Source organism: Hemibagrus wyckioides, linkage group LG13 (genome assembly GCF_019097595.1).
Source record: "Hemibagrus wyckioides isolate EC202008001 linkage group LG13, SWU_Hwy_1.0, whole genome shotgun sequence".
In the NCBI taxonomy this organism is placed as follows: Eukaryota; Metazoa; Chordata; class Actinopteri; order Siluriformes; family Bagridae; genus Hemibagrus; species Hemibagrus wyckioides.
This window is the reverse complement of record NC_080722.1, coordinates 22,374,873-22,394,953: the sequence shown is the minus strand read 5'-3', so window position 1 is coordinate 22,394,953 and position 20,081 is coordinate 22,374,873. Positions and strand designations below refer to the sequence as shown.

The following is a 20,081-nucleotide window of genomic DNA, read 5'->3' as shown; positions in this document are numbered from 1 at the left end:
TTCTTCCTTGTTTCTTCCAGTTGTTTTCCTCTGGCTACTCTGGTTTTCTCCACTAGTTCAAAGAAATGTGTCGGGATCTCCAGATTGTCCGTCGTGTGTGAATGGATGGGTGAGAATGTGTGCTGCTGTGATGGGTCAGTCCTCTAGCGTGTCCGCTGCCTTGGGCGCCCCAACGTAGTACAGAAAATGGATGGATTGGAAACCAGTTAGTGTAACAAAGACAGAGAAATCAGAAGGTCAAATGTCCAAAGAAATCCCTGGTTCCCCCCCCCCGGTACTTCCATATCACTGTACATATATAAATATATACAAACCTTTGGGAAGGATTAGAATCTATAAGAAACCAGGGATTTCTTTGGACATTTGACAGTAAATAGTGTAATGCTGGTGTAGATTTAATATTATTCATTATTCATATATTACACATTATTTAATTATTATTTTAAAAAAATAAGAACAACATTTGTTTAGCAAAATATAGAAGCGATGAACAAACGTACAGTTACTTAAAAAAGGTGCGACGTTCACTTTAAGGTTGCCCATGGTTACGGCTTCCGTGTCAAAGAGGCGAATTGACGTCAATGGCAGTTTTGGATAGGTTTCGGCCGTTTCCTGTGGAGCTGAGAAAACCTTCGAGAGTTGAAGAGACATTAATAACGCACTAATTTCTAGGTAAATGGAATTAAGTTTTATTCGGAGGTAAAGGTGGTAAGGTTCGTCTTTTCGCTGTTACGTGTTTAGCGCTGCACAACGCCAGAGTTAACCGGGGTTTAGCGCACCTCTGGTAATGTAGCTGAATAGCTAACTGCTAAGCAGCAGCCTGTGTGCAATATGCTGGTTACTGATTCTCAGATCTCTGCCCATGTCTTGTGGAAATGCAGTAACTCCGGCTGTAAAATAATAATAATAATAATAATAATAATGGCTTCTGCAATCCGCGGAGTGTAGTGGTCCAATCGGGAGGCGTTTGGGATGCGGCCAGTGTTATTTGTTTATGACAGAAATAAAAAGATGGCGTCGCCTCTCTGGGCCTCATGCTGCATTCAGTGCTGTATTGGAAATGTTCAGATTCCCCCATGAGCAGAACGATGAAGCTCATGAAACATGCTCGAGTTTCTTTCTGATGTGTAAAAGATGTGATGCTTTCCTGAGAACAGTGTGACTTGGTCAGCGGTCATGTTTGTCTGTTATTTATCTTCAGGTTGAACCTATTTATTAATTTTCCTTTGGTATAAATATACACTTTCCTCTTCATCACTGTACTGGTAATATTAAATGTAGTCATTTTAATCTAATCAGGTGATTTTGTAGTCATATAATGAGTAAACGTTGATATAAATATCAGTGTAGGCTCTGTGCATTGTGTTTAAATGATATAAATACATAACAGTCCCACAGTCATCTCCTTTGTGGCATCTTGATTTATACTTGCTTTATTCTCGTCTTAAATTTCTGACATCCCGGGCTTTCATATCGTGGTATAAGGTGTGAGCAGAAAATCCGAAATACATTTCCAGCTGACATTGTGTTTGTGTTATGTTTGTGGATAACAGATCTTCACATGTTTCTCTAAACTGTTAGGATGTTTTTCCTATGCTGTCGCATTACAGAATGTTCTAGCGTTACGATACCCTCGTGCACAAAGCCAGACATGTTCTGCCAAGGTACGAGTGGAAGAGTGTCCTGCACAGAGCGTTGACTCTGACTCTTCCCTAATAAACACCAGTTGAGATGAACTGGGACACCGACTGAGCTCAGCATCTGATCTCACTAGTGCTCTTGTAGCTGATTGAAAACAAATCCCCAAAGATTCTCCAACACTTCCCCGAATCCCAGAGCGGGACGTTCATAAAGTACACCTGGGAGTGATGGTCAGATATCCACAAACATTGTAGATAGTGTATTGTGTATTTTCAGTTTATTTCCTGTATATATTAGTGTTTTCATTCTTCATAATGGAATGATGTCTGTAAGGAGTTTTGTCTCTATACGTATAAAAATGTGGAAAATGTTCCTCAAATACTGTGAGCATGAATGAAAGAGAAGGGTGTTTATTTAAAAAAAAAGTTCTTCATTCTTCTCCCAAACCATGCTAAAATGTTCAAATAATTAGTAAAATTTTCTCCTTTTACCAGCCTGCAAGGAGGCCTGCTGTCATGTGCATGCATTCATGCATTCATTTCTGTGTGTTCTCTGTGATATATGCCGCTGGAGCAGAACAGTCGTTTTCAGAGTGCACCTGACATTGACCATTCGTATTGCCGTCAATAAAACAATAAATAACAACTGAATGACATTTAAAAAACTCCCAAACGTCCGATGTTCTCATGCAGCCTTGTTGAGCATCTTGACTTTGTTCTTGATTTTAATTTTGTTCCAAGTTCAGTAAGGTGGATGCCGCCAGATGAATGTGATCAATAGATAAAAGCATCTGGATGTTATAAGGAAAATATTTCACTGGCAGCACACTGCGTTGGAGAGCAGAACACGGTCTGGCAATGAGGCGATACCACGTTATGTCCATAAAAATTACAGATGTTTTATGCAAGTGGTGAAAGTATCTTATTTATAAAATATTTATTGCCATGCTAAACACTCCCTCAGGTTACTTTACTATGGTATGATATGTGTGCATTGTCAGAGTTGCGTATTACGGTTTGTAAGATGGATGCGATCAATATATCGGTGAGCGCTTTATTAGCCGAAGTGGGCATTATGTATATCAGCTCCATCACATCGTAAGGAGTTTACCTGTTCTATTTTTTCTTCCATTTGCACTAACCACTCGTCCTTTTTTGCCCCTAGATCAGAAGGTGTGAAGAGAGACAGGTCAGCATGGCATCCAGCAGTGAAGAGGAGAGGAGTCTGCGTGAGTGCGAGCTCTATGTGCAGAAGCACAACATCCAGCAGCTGCTGAAAGACTGCATCGTGCAGCTGTGCACGGCGCGACCCGAGAGGCCCATGGCTTTCCTCCGAGAGTACTTTGAGAGACTTGAAAAGGTCGGCCTTCTGGCATCTTTTTCTGTTATATTTACAGCATTTGGCAGAAGGCCAGACAAAAACAAACAAACATGCAGACAAAACGTTCACACAGGCAAGGACAGACTGAAACATACTCGCTCTGACATCCTGATTTATTTTTTTAATGGTCTAGTCAGTGATGTCATCCATGATGTTTTAAGGAAGTGTCACTTCTTTAAAAAAAAAAAAAAAAAAAAGGTCATTTCATGTGTTCTATGTTAGTTCTATATTCTCCAATATAACAGATCAGTAAAATCTTACAAAATAAATCATAAGAATTAAAATGTCAACAATCCTCAATCATTTAATCATCGTCCAACCTTTTTGGCAAGCTATTTAAAATATAGTTAAATATTAAACTACAATTGAACCTATAAAACTTGTGGAACATGTAGAGTGTATAAACATTGCATATAATCATGATTTATTTATTACTGTCCATCTACCCCTGTGAGGTACTTCTAAAATTATCCAACCTGACAATGCTTGTAGGTTCTGGTTTTACTGATGAGCATGTACTTTAATCATTCATTTCAGCTTGTTCCTTCCTTCCTGTTTTGTTTTGCATCCCTACAGTAAAAACCGGTGGTGGTAGCATGCTGAGAGTTGGGCTTTTAATTGTTTATGCATAAAACAGACACTAAACTCCATTTCCAGAACAGTGATTACTTGTACTGACCTGAGCAGTCTTCTTCCCCATATTCATTCACACATCGCTACCGCTACCAGTTGTGCACTTGTCTTCAACCCTTTGTCCTGTGGACTGTTACGTTATATCCATTAAAGCATGTTGGAGCGTCGAAAGCTCATAAAAGCTGCTTTTACTGCACTTTTACAGTAACAGCCCTGAGTATTTTCCTCTGTCCTCCTGAACTTCTAACATTCAGCAGGTTGGACTGAAATTGCAGGATGGAAGCAACAGCAGGCAGTAGCAAATAACTAGCCAAAAAAAAAATATATAACCAACAAACAACAGCAATTATCATTAGCAATAGCTACTTTTTCAAAACTCTGAATAATATGGCCAGTGTGATAGATAGATACATACATACATACATACATACATAGATACATAGATAGATACATAGATACATACTTTATTCATCCCAAAGGGAAATTCACAAAAATCATCAATTTAACCAAATGCTGTGTCTGTATATATGAAAAGCTTATACTTCTGAAACTAATTTAAAAATAGTGGAGGATGACAGGTTAGCTTATCAGTACTAGTATTTATACAGTTGTCTTTGTGGTTAAGTTTTTCTTAGCTGTAAATTGCAATGAAATCAAATTCAAATGAGCATCTTACATCAACCATTATGAATGTCCGTTGGTTTCGCCTCCTTCGGCCTCAGAAGCACTGCTTATACAGCTGATGAAGGGCTTTTATCCAAAGCATCCTGTTTCCCTGGAAGCATTGTGTACTTTATTTAACCACCTAAAAAAATAAACACACTAAAAACAGATCTATTGCTATTACTGAACTTTCTGTGGTTCTTATTGTGTGATCTTTGCAGGAGGAGGCCAAGCAGTTGATTAACCAGCAGAAGGCAAGCTCACGTTCAGACTCGCGTGAGGATGAGGTTTCTCCTCCCATGAACCCGGTGGTAAAGGGCCGAAGGAGAAGAGGGGCGATCAGCGCCGAGGTCTACACTGAGGAGGATGCTGCTTCTTACGTGAGAAAGGTCAGCAGCATTAATATCTATTACAGGCATCTTAGGACACCAGTAACCTTCAGAAACCGCTGACGAGATGTCTTATTTTCCGATTTCTCACCGCATCATTTCTGCTTTTAAAGGTTATTCCTAAAGACTACAAGACCATGGCAGCGCTAGCTAAAGCTATTGAAAAGAACGTGCTTTTCTCACACTTAGATGACAATGAAAGAAGGTAAGAATTTATTTTATTCAAACATTTATATTTAGAAGCAATATTTAGAATTTCAGGTTGTAACTGCTTCTCTTTTTCCCCCACACAGTGATATATTTGATGCCATGTTCCCTGTCACTTACATCGCTGGAGAGACTGTTATTCTGCAGGGTTTGACATTTACAGAATTAAATCAAGTTTAAAAATAAAAAATGTAAAACTCCTGATGTTTTCGTGTTTGATCCTAAATGCAATTTTTTTTCCCCATAGGTGATGAAGGTGACAACTTCTACGTCATCGACCAGGGCGAAATGGATGTGAGCATCTCTTTGTCACCTAAATGTCATTTAATGCTGCAGTGTGTATGTGCAGATTGAGCACGCTGCTATAGGAAAATAATAAACAATGCCCCGCAAGCTGATGTTACAGTTTCCACCCAATATTTAGAATGATTGTGATTTCTAAGAAACGGACAGTGGTGCTATTAGCATATAATTTGATGCCTAGGATGCAGTAAAAGTTGTTTCTGTTTGGTTTCTGGACCCGAATAGGTTTATGTGAATAATGATTGGGCAACCAGCATCGGTGAAGGTGGCAGTTTCGGCGAGTTGGCGCTGATCTATGGTACTCCCCGCGCTGCTACTGTCCGAGCTAAGACCGACGTCAAACTGTGGGGCATCGACAGAGACAGCTACAGGAGAATACTGATGGTAAAGGAATGCAGGTTGGAACCGATGCAATTCGGTGCTTGTTTTGAAATTGCAAATTAACATTGTGTGTATTTTTTAGGGAAGTACCCTGAGAAAGAGGAAGATGTACGAAGAGTTCCTTAGTAAAGTATCCATTCTCGGTGAGTGTTGCCAAGCTTTTGACAGGAAGGAGACCATGGAAAAGGAGAGGGTTTTGGTTGGTTTAAAACAGCAATTCTTTTTTTTTTTTTTTAAAAATACAATTGTGCCTTTATTTTGAATGCATTTGTTAATGCACTGTGGAATATTTTAAGATAAGATGTTTATAGGTTCTGGTTTTACTGGTCAGAATGTCGACTGTTAATCATGAAATTGAACCTTTTTGTTTGCCACAAAAACATCATTCCTACAGCAAAACACGGTTGAAAAGTTGGCCCAGAAGCCAACTTTTAAAATTTAAAGGACATGCTCGGTTCTGGCCATTTGCATTTTTAAAAAATTGCATCCTGTGTAAGTGTTGTGCATTTACCAATATTTGGTTGAAAATTCTGTGCCACTGTGATAAAAAACAGTATTTATTTTAAATCCCCAAACTCACACGGCTTCGTAGTGAGCATCAACTGGAAATCTTAATTGCAGCTTTAACATGTTTGATTGCTGTTGGTTCCCAGAATCACTGGATAAATGGGAGCGTCTGACGGTGGCCGACGCCCTGGAGCCGGTGCAGTTTGAGGACAGCCAGAAGATTGTAGTACAGGGAGAACCAGGGGATGAGTTCTTCATCATACTGGAGGTGCCTGGGTGTTTCCTTTTCTAAACCTGTGATTTTCACTGCCTCTGCTTGCACACTTCCTCTCTAAAGCTTGCGTGTTTTGCCAGGGGTGTGCAGCAGTACTGCAGAGACGATCCGAGAATGAGGAGTTTGTAGAAGTGGGTCGTTTGGGACCTTCAGACTACTTCGGTGAGTACTTTTTAAATATTTGGCGAGATAAATTTCAGTGCCTCTTTTGGGGTATTATGTTTCTCCATAATTATAGCCTGGGTTCTTGATGGTAAGGTTCAGCTGTTTTTAAAGGTGTTATGGTTTCTCAGAAATTACAGTTCATCACCGCTTATTAAATTACAGCTTTGCCACAGCTCCATACTTGTGATGATGGTTCTCACAGTCAGACGTTTGTCATCTTCGGGAATCTGATATGATCTCCTTCTGGCACTTTAAGAAACATCTTAATAATAACGATACGCTAGATATTTTTTGTCTCGTCTCTGCATTAAAATGTATACAAATTTATTGTGGTCTAGCCAAAATGATCTTCTATTTGATGTGTTCACTCACTCCTCTGTGTGTATTCTAGGTGAGATTGCGTTGTTAATGAATCGACCGCGCGCCGCCACTGTAGTGGCCCGAGGCCCTCTGAAATGCGTCAAGCTGGACCGGCCACGTTTCGAACGAGTGCTCGGCCCCTGCTCGGACATCCTGAAACGCAACATCCAGCAGTACAACAGCTTTGTGTCGCTGTCTGTCTGAACACGTACAGAGCTCTTTCCTAGCAGGGTTCCACTCATGCAGTTGGCTTTCCTTTCCTTTTTACTCTTCTTTTATTGCTCACCAGTAGAATCGTACTTCATCTGCACTTGAACGTTGCACTTGCTATAAACAGCGAAATGGCATGCGTTCTTACTCAGCATTGACCTACCAGTGAGCAGACAATCAAAACTTACTGAAGATAAAATCCAGAGCCTTTACTGGGCGCCATTTTTACGTTGAACTATTTAAAGACAAATGGAGGGGTGAGATTATATTTTTAAAAACGTCTGTTCAAAAGACAGGTTTTCTTTTTAGCTTGCTTTGCTGTAGTCGAAGTAATTTTCTAAGAATAGTTTTGTAAGATACTAACTGAATTAGCCGGTATATAAAACTACTTACCCCGTCACATCCATACCCAGAACTGTAAGCATGCTTTATAAAGCTTTGTGTGTTTTTCCCCCCACTGAAGTAACCATCACTTGAAGATATAAACATCAGTAAGATGCCCTTTGTATGTAGCAGCCACCTGACGTGAAGGAAGTGTATAAATACCTATATGCTCACTGTCCACTTTAATAGGAACACCTATACTCCTGCTCTTTTATTCAGCTTTTCTATCGTTCAGTCATGTGACAGCAGCACAATGCATAAAATCTTCAGTTAATGTTCACATCAAACATTCAGAATGTGTGACCCCTGTGATTTTACACAAAATGGTGCAAATAAAACAAAAATCATCCAAAAGCTTCTGAGCAGAAAGGAATTGTACAGTGACTCCCATAATGGTGAGCAGAAAGGCACCTCCGCATGAACAGAACATTGAGTGATTATAAAGCAGCTCGAATCTATCCATATCCCTCTGAGCTCTCTTATCAACGTTGTGTTTCCACCCACAGACCCGTCCCTCACGCAATGTTTTTTTATATTTTTTCCACATTCTGTATAAACTTTAGAGTTTATTGTGTGTGAAAATCCCAGGATATCAGCAGTTTCTGAAATACTCAAACCAGCCCATCTGGCACCAACGACCATGCAACGGTTGAAGCTACAGGTCCAATTTCTCCCTAATCTAATGTTTGATGTGAATATTCATTAAATGAAGATCTACATCTACGTGATTTTAGTCAGTGTGCTACTACATGGCTGAATAGATAACTGCTTGAATGTGCAGGCTTACTTGTGTTCCTATTAATGTGGACAGACTGTGTTTGTGTGTCTGTCTTTTTTTTTTTTAAAGCTACTAAGTTGCATGTTATAGAATTTCTAATCATTATTCCACTGATCTCGTGTTCATCACCATCTCTAATTCACCTGCACCAAGGCTTTATTTAAATGAAAGTCATTGCTTCACCGGGGTTCAAGAGCCAGTGCCAAAATGCAGGTCACAACAAGTCTTAAAAAAAAATTCAGTCCTAATACCAGCCAAGAAAATTTCCAGTTATCTTGTTAGCAATTAGGCAAATGAACAAGATTTTGAATAGACTGTAAATCTCCAGTATTAGCAATGTTCTTTCTAATTTCTCTGTATCTTGGTTTTCATGTTCTCTTTGCTTTGTGCCATATAAATTAATGTTTGCTTGCTTTCTATCCTAAACCTCATGCAAGTGTTTTGTGCAAAAAATGGTTTTTGTGGTTCTGTGTTTGCAATGTAGAGATAAGTAGCGCAACAATAGCTGAGAAATGATACAAGGGCGAGTCAAATGAAAAGAGGAATTGAAAAATTCAACAATGAATTAAAATCGAAGCAAATTTGTGTTCGACAAACAGTGGGACGCCTGCAAAAATAGAGATTGTGTGGAAAAACGATACGTTTATATGACAGCTATTTGTAATAAACAAAAAATCTTTAAACAAGTTCCATTTCTTTTGGTTCGCCTTTGTATTGGCAGGATACAAAGTGCATTAACAGAAAGTTCAGGTCAGTGCCCCCTGTTAACACTGTTACAATTTATTCCTTCACATTTATATATTTATTAAATAGTATTTTATTCCCTATGGTACCCAGAGTTTCTTTGTATGTATGAAAACGTATATGAATCTGTTAGCTTTTGCTTGGCTTTTATTACTACAGACTCTCGCAAACCCAAACCTTGAGCTGGTATACTGACACTGCAGTCATTAGAACTGCAGATACCATAAACGGTGGACCATATGCTCTTTTTTCTTTTATTTTACATTTCAGTTTTTGCTTTGATTTCCAGTGTGTTCTCGACAGAATGATATATATTTTTTTGGTATAGCTTGTCACAATGGCAGTTGAAGCAATAAAACGTTGCTGAGACGTGTCTGTATTCATTTGTCATCCTTATACCCAACACTGTTCTGTATAACTTTAGAAAACTGAGTGCTTAAATACTTCCAGTGTTTAATGCTATGTAGGGCAAATGGATCACTAAAATTGAGTCATCATGCATACCAACCACAAGGGGGCAGTGTTTTGGTGTCAATTATCAGCTTAATGTTTGTTAAATCAGGACAAAAGGTGAAGCCTGTCGCATCCATGACGCTTGTTTAGTGCTGAAGTTAGGAAGTGAAAACTGAAAAGTGAACTCTAGCCTCGGCTTGCCCTGAACTGCATTGATTAATGTGTAGAAATACACAATGTAAATACTATGTACTTTTCCAAAAGCACACAAGGACAGGAAAAGCTTGGCTAACCACATTTTTTTCTGTATCTTACAATGAAGCATTATAGTTTTTCTTAAGAATGAAATACAATACAGATGACACTTTTTGATTGTTTTGACATGTACAGTATGAATGGGTGAAGTGGTCAATCATTTCGAGTGGGATAAGGAACACTTCGTTTTCACAAATAGTTTCATGAACAGCCTCAAACACTTGTAAAGTCCTTTTTTCTTTTTTCTTTTTTTTACAGATTTTTATTTTTAACATGAGGAATGTTTAGTTGTCACTCGGAACATGCAGACCTGCTCTAAGGACAGACATGCTGCAGCTTCATCCAAAAACTACTTTCTACCTTCTACCTTTGACATTTGTGTTGCAATGAACTGCATACCACAAGTTGGAACAAAGTTTTGGCAAAGGAACGTTCGCCTGTAAATAGTTCGGATGATTTTTTTCTGGCGGGTTTTGAGATTCCACTTGAAAGCCTACAAACTGTGAAGGGAAGAGACAGCCAAGGATTATATGCTCGCTCGCCGTCTGGACCGAAAGCCACAAATCCAATCTGTTTTCGTCATTTTAATGGCATATACTTTTCTCTGAAGAAATAAACCTCTTCATTGCTCTCAATCCTGTCGTTTTCCTTCCCTAATGAGTATTTGTTTAAAAAGTTGCAGAAAAAAAGCCGATCATCTGTGGAATGCTTGAAAGATCCACACAAACATGTGTTTGCCTCAAAAGTACACCACGGATCCCACAGCCACTTCTCAGGAACATGACATCGTCTGTCATTTTTACGATTCTGAAAACATCATCCCCAATCATGCAGCATTTTGGTACAATGTGTGCAGATCGATTAACAGTGCTTGTTCACTTACACATTTGTTCTCCATGTTATGAAACAAAATATAAAAGACCTTGCTCAGACAGGCTAGAATCATGAGCTACATCCATCAGTCAGTGATCCAGTGTTTTTCTATCATTCCTTGGCTCGATCCCTCTGTTCTTTTTCACACATCCGTCACATGCTCCAACTATTGGAGGCCCACACAAAGTCCAATGACTGCTTTCTTTAAGTTTTTTCTTCTTTCTCGTCAACATCCATCACCTGCTTTTTTTGTGGTTTCTCTCTGTAGCTGCACCGGAGGCCTCTATGAAGTCTGTGACCACCACCTTGGCTTCCCCGAGCTTCTTCACACATCTACTCACAGACCTGATCACACGCTCCAGTCTCCGATCGAGAGCCTGCAGGTGGAGTTCAGTCAAAACGGGTCGAAGTGGATCTCGGTCCAAAGACTCTCTCATCACATCACTGAGACGATACTCTGGTTGCATCAACAGCTGCAGCCTCAGCAACGTCGAGCGCTTAATCCTGAAAAAGAATCAGTACCACAAGAATCATCAGACCAAAATCTAAAGCAGTGACATGACAAGTACATGACAGATATTATGCTGATTTGCTGAAATGTGTCAGTGTGTTCAATTTGTTTAATATTTGTTTGTTTTTGAACATTATGAAGATGAAGATTATGCTTTTGTACCGCTTAACATAATTATTATTTCATTTGATTAGGTATCAACTGAGAAAATAGGGGATTAATAAGGGACACACGTCTGCATGTCAAAAACTGAGCTATAAAGTTTAATATTTTGGCCAAAATCCAATTGATCTTTTTCTACTATTTGCTAGAATTCAGCTGTGGTGACCTCTGTTTGTGTTTTCCTTCACCATCTGCTCGGAAACGTATTTATAGAGGTGAACTGTATATACTGTAACTGTACAGGAAGTACGTACATGCAGCACTGGGTCAGCGGTGCTAGGATTGACATCTCATCGTAAGAGTGTTTTCCAAACCTGTAACACACAAGCAATGCAAAGTGAATTTACTGAAAGAAAAAAAGCACCAGTAAATTTACTGTAACTAAAAACATACCCTCTCGCATTGTCAAGGTGAAGCAGAAGTCCTTCATCACCAAACTTGGTAAAAATCTCATAGTGATGTCGGTCCATGTTTCCTAAAAGAATAATAATAAAAAAAAGGAATGCTGTCTGTACATGCTGCATAGACGCCACACTATGCCTTTAAAAAGTTGTGTAATAGCTAACGATAAGACACAGAGCATTCATCTGCTGTGGTTTTTCATAAAAAATGCATGAAAAATCACAGGTTTGATGTTTACACACCTGTCAGGAAGTCAAATATGGCCATGTCAATGATATTCAATAGTCTATTTCCAGAGCTGTAGGGGTAAAGTTTTTTGATGGTGTCACAGTATGATGGATTGACTTCCCATCTAAAATAATAAGAGAAAGTTTCAAACTTTGCAGTTACAGTTTGGGGAATGCATGAATATTATAGTGATGATCATCCATCCATCCATCCATCCATCCATCCTTTACACTGCTTATTTTACTGGGTTGCTGGGAAACTCGACCATATCCCAGGAGAGTCAGGGCACAAGGCAGAAACACCCTGGACAAGATATCAGTCTACTGCAGGACACACACACAAACATGCAAACTACACAAAGACATGGCAGAGGCAGGAATCAAATCCCCAACCCTGGAGGTGTGAGAAAAACATTTTATGATCAAGTGTTTACAAACATGTTTTGAATTTCCTCCTCCCCAATTTGATCATTTGCCAATTTCCACCAATCAACCAATTAGGTTCTAGCATGTGCTTCCTCTGAGACACTTCATGCAATCACATCACATCTTTCTGCTTATGGAGAATCACTGAATGGAATAACACACACACACACACACACACACACAGGACAACGCTATCTGCCCTCATTTGAGCTAACTTTTGCTTTTCTGTTATATCACTGAAGAGCTCTTAAAAATGTAGAATTGGTCAACCCAAATCAAGCCCAGCTATCACACTCAAATATGTCAATCCACTATTTTATATCTACTGATCTTAGCAGTCCTTGGATGATTTCTTTATATTAGCTTCAGGGTGAAGAATACTGTATTTTCCCAATTGCAGGTTCAACCAGAAACCAGCTAGCACTCTCAAATACACTATATTTCCAAAGGTTTTGGGACATCTGCCTTCACATGCACATGAACATTAATGACATCCCATTCTTAATCCATAGGGTTTAATATGGAGTTGGCCCGCCTTTTACAGCTATAACAGCTTTAACTCTTCTGGGAAGGCTTTCCACAAGGTTTAGGAGTATGTTTATGGGATTTTTTGACCATTCCTCTAGAAGCATATTTGTGAGGTCACACACTGATGTTGGATGAGAAGGCCTGGCTCAGAGTCTCCACTCTAATTCATCCCAAAGGTGTTCTGTGGGGTTGAGGTCAGGACTCTGTGCAGGCCAGTCAAGTTCCTCCACACCAGACTCTGTCATCCATGTCTTTATGGACCTTGCTTTGTGCACTGGTGTGCAGTCATGTTGGAATAGGAAGGGGTCATCCCCAAACTGTTCCCACAAAGTTGGGAGCATGAAATTGTCCAAAATGTCTTGGTATGCTGAAGCATTAAGAGTTCCTATCACAGAAACTAAGGGTCCGAGCCCAACCCCTGAAAAACAACCCCACACCATAATCTGCCCTCCACCAAACTTTACAGTTGGCACAATGCAGTCAGGCAAGTAATGTTCTCCTGACAACCTCCAAACCCAGACTGGTCCATTGCATTGCCTGGCAGAGAAGCGTGATTCGTCACTTCAGAGAACAGGTCTCCATTGCTCTAGAGTCCAGTGGCGGCATGCTTTATACCACTGCATCTAACTCTTTGACCTCTCACCTTCAAGTTAATAAAAAATGGATGCAGCTGCTCGGCCATGAAAACCCATTCCATGAAGCTCTCACTGTTCTAGAGCTAATCTGAAAGCCACATGAAGTTTGGAGGTCTGTAGCGATTAACTCTTCAGAAAGATGGTGACTTCTGTGACTGTGTACCTCAGCATGCGATGACCCCCTGTGTGATTTTACGTGGCCTACCACTTTGTGGACTGAGTTGCTGTTGTTCCCAATTTCTTCCACTTTGTTATAATACCACTAACAGTTGACCGTGGAATATTTGGTAGTGAAGAATTTTCACAAATGGACTTATTGCACAGGTGGCAACCTATCACGGTACCATGCTTGAATTCACTGAGCTCCTAAGAGCGACCCAATCTTTCACAAATGTTTGTAGAAGCAGTCTGCATGCCTGTGGCCATGGAAGTGATTGGAACACCTGAATTCGATGATTTGTAGGGGTGTCCCCAAACGTTTGGCAATATAGTGTATGTCACTCCACATGCTAGCAGTCCCTGATTGATTTATTTCTTTATTGTCAGGATTAAGCATACTCCTCTTTTCCAGTAAAAGTGTAAGAGCGGATCCAGGGGCTGGGGATGGAAATGCGGGGTGCTACACTCAGTCCAGGCAGGTAGGCCGACATGGACCCTTCTAGAAGGTCTGGATGTCCACACACTGCGTATTCCGTCTTACACACATACAGACACTTGGCAAAGAAGCATGTGTTGTTTGCTGACAAGGAAACAAAAAGAAGGAAATTATAATTTAAGATTCTTGTTCACAATACAGCTATCTTCATAGGTTACTAAGATGAATGAGAGATTTCTAGTCTGTGGGTAAAGGTATTAGAGAAATAATGTGCTATTGCTCTACTGAATTGTAACTGGACAGTCTTGCAAACGCTAAATAATTAAGTTGTGAATGTGAAAGCTTGCCTGGCGAGGTGAAGAATACGCTACGGAGCTCCTCGTTGTATGTTGTGTACAAAACCTCGCCTGTGACATTGATGAGTCTCCCAACTACAGGTGGAACTCTCCGGAAATCAAGGACTCTGAGTGAGACAGATTACATTTCAGTGGTCAAAAAAAACCCCAACATTTCGTTTAGCTGCATTTTTATTTTAGATAGAAGCGTGAATTTGGCTACTTGCATGCAGTATAATAAAAGAATTACTCAAATAAAACATGAAGAGTTAAGTCATTATCACTATTATATCTCAATTTCTTATTTTCTAATTCTATCACATTTCTCATACTAAGACTAGTATGCATCACATGCATATTAACACATTACTCACATATTTTCCTTCTTGTTAGATACTGCAACTTAGAATAAAAGCCAACGAATAATATATATATAAATAAATAAATTGTATTGAATTAATGTGCATTAGATTCGTCAAAAATGAGCTTTTGTTCTGTGAATTCTTTGTGCTTCAGTTATTCTAGAAATGGTTTAAAAAGTTTGAAAATCATGGATCTTGTGAGAATGTGTTTATGATCCCTGCATAATTTTACATGTGGGTGTGTGTGTGTGTGTGTGTGTGTGTGTGTGTGGGCAATATGGCAATTATGTAGCTTTAGTATGTAAGACAGGCACACCTTCAGGAGGATCTGAGGTATAGATCCACGGCGAGACAGATAAACATTCATTACAGCTGAGAGTCTGTTCAATAAGCACTTATTTTCGAGTCTTAACGCAAAGCTCTACTGACACCGTGTTATTTTATTTATATTTTATTAACTTGGATCTCAGAGGGGACGGATACCTAGAGCTGTATTTATGATTTATGTACAAAGGAATTGTTCATTCAAAGCACTAACAAATGTTAAAAATGAATTTCAAACCTGTCCAGATGGAAAGAAGCGATTTCCGCATTGTGTCTCTGGAAGTCAACAAAATAAAAGAAGTCCTCCGGTGTCTCCTCATGCCGTTCCTGTCTGAAATCCAATCATTTTCTTACATTAGAAAAAGCAGACGTCAAGGATACCTTATTTCATCGTTGTAACTGACCTCATAGGTTTGAACATAGCTTTCCCAAAGTCTTGCAGCTTCAGGGCAAGTTTCAGGTGATGGCCACTTGGCTTAACCACTGTTAGGATGAGTAAAGGAGATTATTTTTATTCATGATATTTTTATTATTGTATATTAAAGTTGCTTGATGTTCTCCAGTCGAAGGTGTTTTTCAGTGTCATATCTAAACACATTCACATAGTGAGTCACATACACCTTCATTTTCCTCCCTGCCTGTAGCTGTCTGTATAACAGAACAGATTTAGAGGTTTATATTTCTCTTTACGGCCTCGAGCGATAGCTTAATTACATAGGACTGGGTTTTATTTAAACTGGTGGTGGTTGGTATGCCCTTTTCTTTGCTTTTGTCTGAGGCTGTAACATTCCTTGGCTCCAAACAAAACTATACAGTGTTTTTTTCTTTAAAAAACCTCCTTTTAGCATTTCATATCATATCATATAAACAGTTTACAACCACTGCAGAGAAGAATCCTAACTGAATGACAATAAAGAGATGGACTGCCAGAGAAGAAAAAAAAAGCTTTTATCTGTTGTTAGTCATGTTAGCTTATTTTGCTAAAGGATTCCTTTAAGATTGGATGGACATACCTTGGAGAGACTTTTTGAAAAAATGGAAAAAGTCGACATTTAAGTTTTATCCCGCTTCGTGTGTGTGTGTGTGTGTGTGTGTGTATGTGTGTTGATTTGGAAGAATGTGCTTGTCAAGCTATACTCTCTATGACTCCAGGCTTGAATAAATCCTTTCTCCGGGGCAATTAGTTTTCACAGATGGCAGTTGTTTGTAGCTTTTAGGTTACTGCACTCCAGCCAGTAGCTGCTATAAAAGGGCACAGTGACATAATGTCATTCTTTCGAAACCCAGCAGCTTTATTTGCTCAACACCACCTTTAACAGATTTTTGTCTGTGGTTTATAGCTTCTTATTTTTACACTGAACAAAAGAAACAGTCATTTCCTGTTGTGCAATGAGTTGTAATAACATTAGAGTTTCTTAAAGGAAAATCAAGGAGACGTCTTGTCAGGTTAGATAGAGCTGAGCAGAAAAAGATCAAATCTTACCTTGTGAACAGTCACATGCTCCTTTTAAGGCCTTTTCATCTTGAGTGTAATCTAAAATCATTTAAGACATGAATCAAATTTTTGTTTTTCAGGCAAGCAGCACATCAAATCCGTCATTCTTCTACGTCTATCATTGGCTGCAGAAGCTTCAGATCAAACTGGAGCCAAATAAATGTATAGAGATTACAGGCACCGGATTCTTGTCTAAAATAAATCTTTAATAATAACCATTTATAATTTATATTTGCTTAGGTTCCACATTATTTCATGGCAATTAGCAGTTATATCGATACTACTGTTCCGAATTGGAATTGAAATGAATATGGCACTCTATAGCACTTAGGTTTCACATCATCTGTAGGCTATAAAAGCATTATTTATGTAAATATTCAGTTCAGTTTAATTCAATTGTACTTGTATAGTACTCAGGACAAAGCAGGATTACAGAAATAGAAAACTTTAGAATAAAAAGTGTGACATTTAAATTTATATATTTAGCCCTTATGAGCAAGCCAGAGGATACCACTCCCTGAGATGATATGAGGAAGAAACCTTGACAGGAACCAGGCTCATAAGGGAACTGAAATATATCAGTATAAAAATTAATCCTTTTTGTTTTTGGAGGGCAGTGATCAAATTCAGCAGTGTCTGGTTTATGTTATTTCTGCACATTTCTATATGAATTTAATTAGATTGCATAAGATTAGTGACTGGAATATTGACTTGTTATAACATATGACAAATGATTCAGAACTTTCGACTGGTTGTGTTAAATTTACCGTTAACGTTTTAGCAATGAACAAATAACCACCTGCTCCAATGATGGTGGCACTCTGCATATCATGCAGGAGCTGATCGATGTTTTCATCGTCTCTGGGGTAGAGTGAGTATCGGTTGATCCCCAAATGGAATCTCAGCCAGCTAGCATCAGTATTAAAGTTTACAGGTTGCTCAGGCAATGAGATGTTTGATGCAGCTGCTGCTTCAACGTAGAACTTCTGCTGTCTGTGGAGAAAACATTAAAGCTCTTACATCCGTTTTTGTAAAGTGTGTCTTGGTGTGAAATCTCATGACAACCCCATGATATTTGAAAGATTTCAGGAATTGATTTTGAATAACTTTCCAAGACGTTGGATTTTGTCAGGATAATATGAGAAATTATTCAAATAAGCAAATAAATCTTTCCAGGCAGATTAGTTACATTTTTAAAAAAAATTAAGGATAATTTACAAAAGCTCTTTGGTGATTTTCTACATGGAGTGTATAGAATAAACAAGCTATTTATTCTGGCAGACCTTGCACCATTGCCTCAAAGTATTGATCCATCTGGCAACAAACATTTGCTAACTGACTCAAAAATCTGTCAACGTGACATCTCTGACTGCAAGCTGAGAGTCCTAAGTGTGCAAACCACCTTAAAGAGTCATAAGCATCACTTCTTTCACTTTCTTTCCCATCTTTCCAAGCAATTTCTACACATACAATGTTTTTTTTTTGTTCTTTGTCTAGATGAGCTCTTGGATGTGGGAAGATAATAGACTTCAGTTATGATGTTGACTTCCTCACCACACAATGGACACAACAGTTTGAAAGTAATTCTCTGATTGGCCGCGAGCTCCCAACAGGGTGCTTTTAAGGTTTTTCATGGAACGCTTGCAATCAGTACTGCTGACCTCAATCCAGAAACCACAGGCTACAGTTTGCAGAAAACAATCTAAAATAGTTTTCCATTAGCTGGCAAAGCTAAAAAAACCAAAACATTTTGACAGCTAACCATATTGTGATCTGCCATCACATACAGCTGAAATGAATTATGGAGACTGTGTTGGATTTGATATCAAATCTGCAGATAAGCTCCTAAAGCCTTAGAAAAGCTTATTAACACATTGAACATATAGAAAAATTTTGTCATTTTAAGTGAAATTGTGAAATTTGTGTATTATATATTTTAATATGTCAACATGACACTGTTTAAACATATATTTTAATGGCATCCAACAAGCATTTTTTTAAGGCAAAATATCCAACATACATTTTGTAATGTATCCTGCACTATTTTCTTAGCGTTAAAATGTAAGATATTTTAGCATTTTAAAGGGGCTTTCAGTGTTTTTTAGTGGTGTGTTTTATTTAGATGGCAGCCATAGTTGTTGGTTTAGCCATCACCTTATTTTACCTTGTAACTCTTACCCCCCACCTTACCTCCCACCACCAATTACATTCATTTCCTTGCAGAGAACAGGCAGAAACATCATTACACAAGTCAAATGAAGCATTATTTCCCTGTTACGTCTTATCAATAATATATAAATAATCACTGGTCTTCGTAGATTATTATAATATTGTATAAAAATTTGAATTTAAGACTCACCTCTGCCAGCGGGTGACTTTCCGCCTATAATATTCCATGAGCGCCTCTTCTTCCAGCAATCTCTCATCTGGACTTAGCTCTGGCAGATGAATATTGTACAGCGGATGGCCAAAAAGCCTTTTCAGCTTGGATCCTTTTTGAGAGACAAAGTTGGAACTCAAGGTCTTTTTGTGAGGAACCTGTTCAGGATATCTAACACTGCCATTGACCCCATGGCAGTTACAGCCACCGCTGGACAAATCGTACCAGGCTCTCAGCCTGGGAAGCAGAACAAAGTAGACATCAACTGTCAGAATGACGATGAAGGTGATGGCCAACAGGAACCGGTCCCTCTTCATTCTTGCCATTAGTGGGGGAAGACGATCTCAGGATCACTTGATTGTGACGGTCAGACTTGTTAAGAAGATCTTGCAGTTCTCCAGCATGCTGAATTACATGCATTTATAGAACTTCTAATATTTCCAGTCTTTCAGAAACATCTCTTGCTTTGTCCTTTAATGCGGCCTCTCCAGCAGACATTCACAGAATTGTTCCCCTGTGGTTTAAAGACTCAGGTCGACGGAGATAGAGCCAACACGTGTGTTTGTGTGTGTGTGTCCCTCTCTGTTTAGTGGCTGACTGAAACCATGCCCTTCTGCTCTCTTCTGACTGGAGCACGGAAGCAGAATGCTACTCTTGGCAGAGCTCCAGCTGCACCTTCCCATTTCCCATGTAGACGGAGTCTCTGGTCAAAAAACAGACACAGTCACGGAGTTTGTGTGAATGACAGGCACAGAGAAAGAGGAAGGATCCAAACATGCTTAAGAGACAGCAGAAAAAAAACAGCAGATGTGTGTTTTCCTCATGTTTTTACTTGTGAAATGACGAGGATAGTGCTCTCCTTCCTCTCTGATTTAAGCGCTGGCTGGAGAGGAAGAGCTTAATGTGGCATTTAAACAGAATTCTGGAGAACTGGGTGGGAAATACAAAAAGGCATTTCCCAGCCTGCATCTGTGCTGTGATATTTTTTGTACATATTTGTGTGTGTGTGTGTGTGTGTGTGGGTAAGAGAGAAGGGTGCTACAGAAAATACTAACTCAAGTACTACATATTTAACCACAAAAAATACAGCTTTTTCACT

General features: G+C 39.1%; 2 protein-coding genes across 2 annotated transcripts; one reads left to right on the top strand and one right to left on the bottom strand.

Annotated features, from left to right (window-relative positions):
- The first annotated feature begins 538 nt into the window (after positions 1-538).
- Positions 539-9,388, top strand: prkar1ab (protein kinase, cAMP-dependent, regulatory, type I, alpha (tissue specific extinguisher 1) b). Its single transcript, XM_058405934.1, has 11 exons — positions 539-672; positions 2,806-3,000; positions 4,539-4,706; positions 4,820-4,911; positions 5,000-5,061; positions 5,161-5,207; positions 5,442-5,600; positions 5,680-5,740; positions 6,251-6,372; positions 6,459-6,540; positions 6,935-9,388. The coding sequence occupies exons 2-11, from the start codon at positions 2,836-2,838 to the stop codon at positions 7,105-7,107; spliced, it is 1,131 nt and encodes a 376-aa protein (XP_058261917.1). The 5' UTR covers positions 539-672; positions 2,806-2,835; the 3' UTR covers positions 7,108-9,388.
- Positions 9,389-9,390: 2 nt separating this feature from the next.
- Positions 9,391-19,817, bottom strand: fam20a (FAM20A golgi associated secretory pathway pseudokinase). Its single transcript, XM_058405936.1, has 11 exons — positions 18,962-19,817; positions 17,402-17,595; positions 16,591-16,641; positions 15,512-15,590; positions 15,346-15,438; positions 14,434-14,549; positions 14,050-14,230; positions 11,918-12,027; positions 11,667-11,748; positions 11,528-11,587; positions 9,391-11,104 (listed from the first exon to the last, which is right to left on the bottom strand). Exons 1-11 carry the CDS (start codon positions 19,306-19,308, stop codon positions 10,837-10,839), a joined length of 1,581 nt encoding a protein of 526 aa, XP_058261919.1. The 5' UTR covers positions 19,309-19,817; the 3' UTR covers positions 9,391-10,836.
- Between the last annotated feature and the right edge of the window lie 264 nt (positions 19,818-20,081).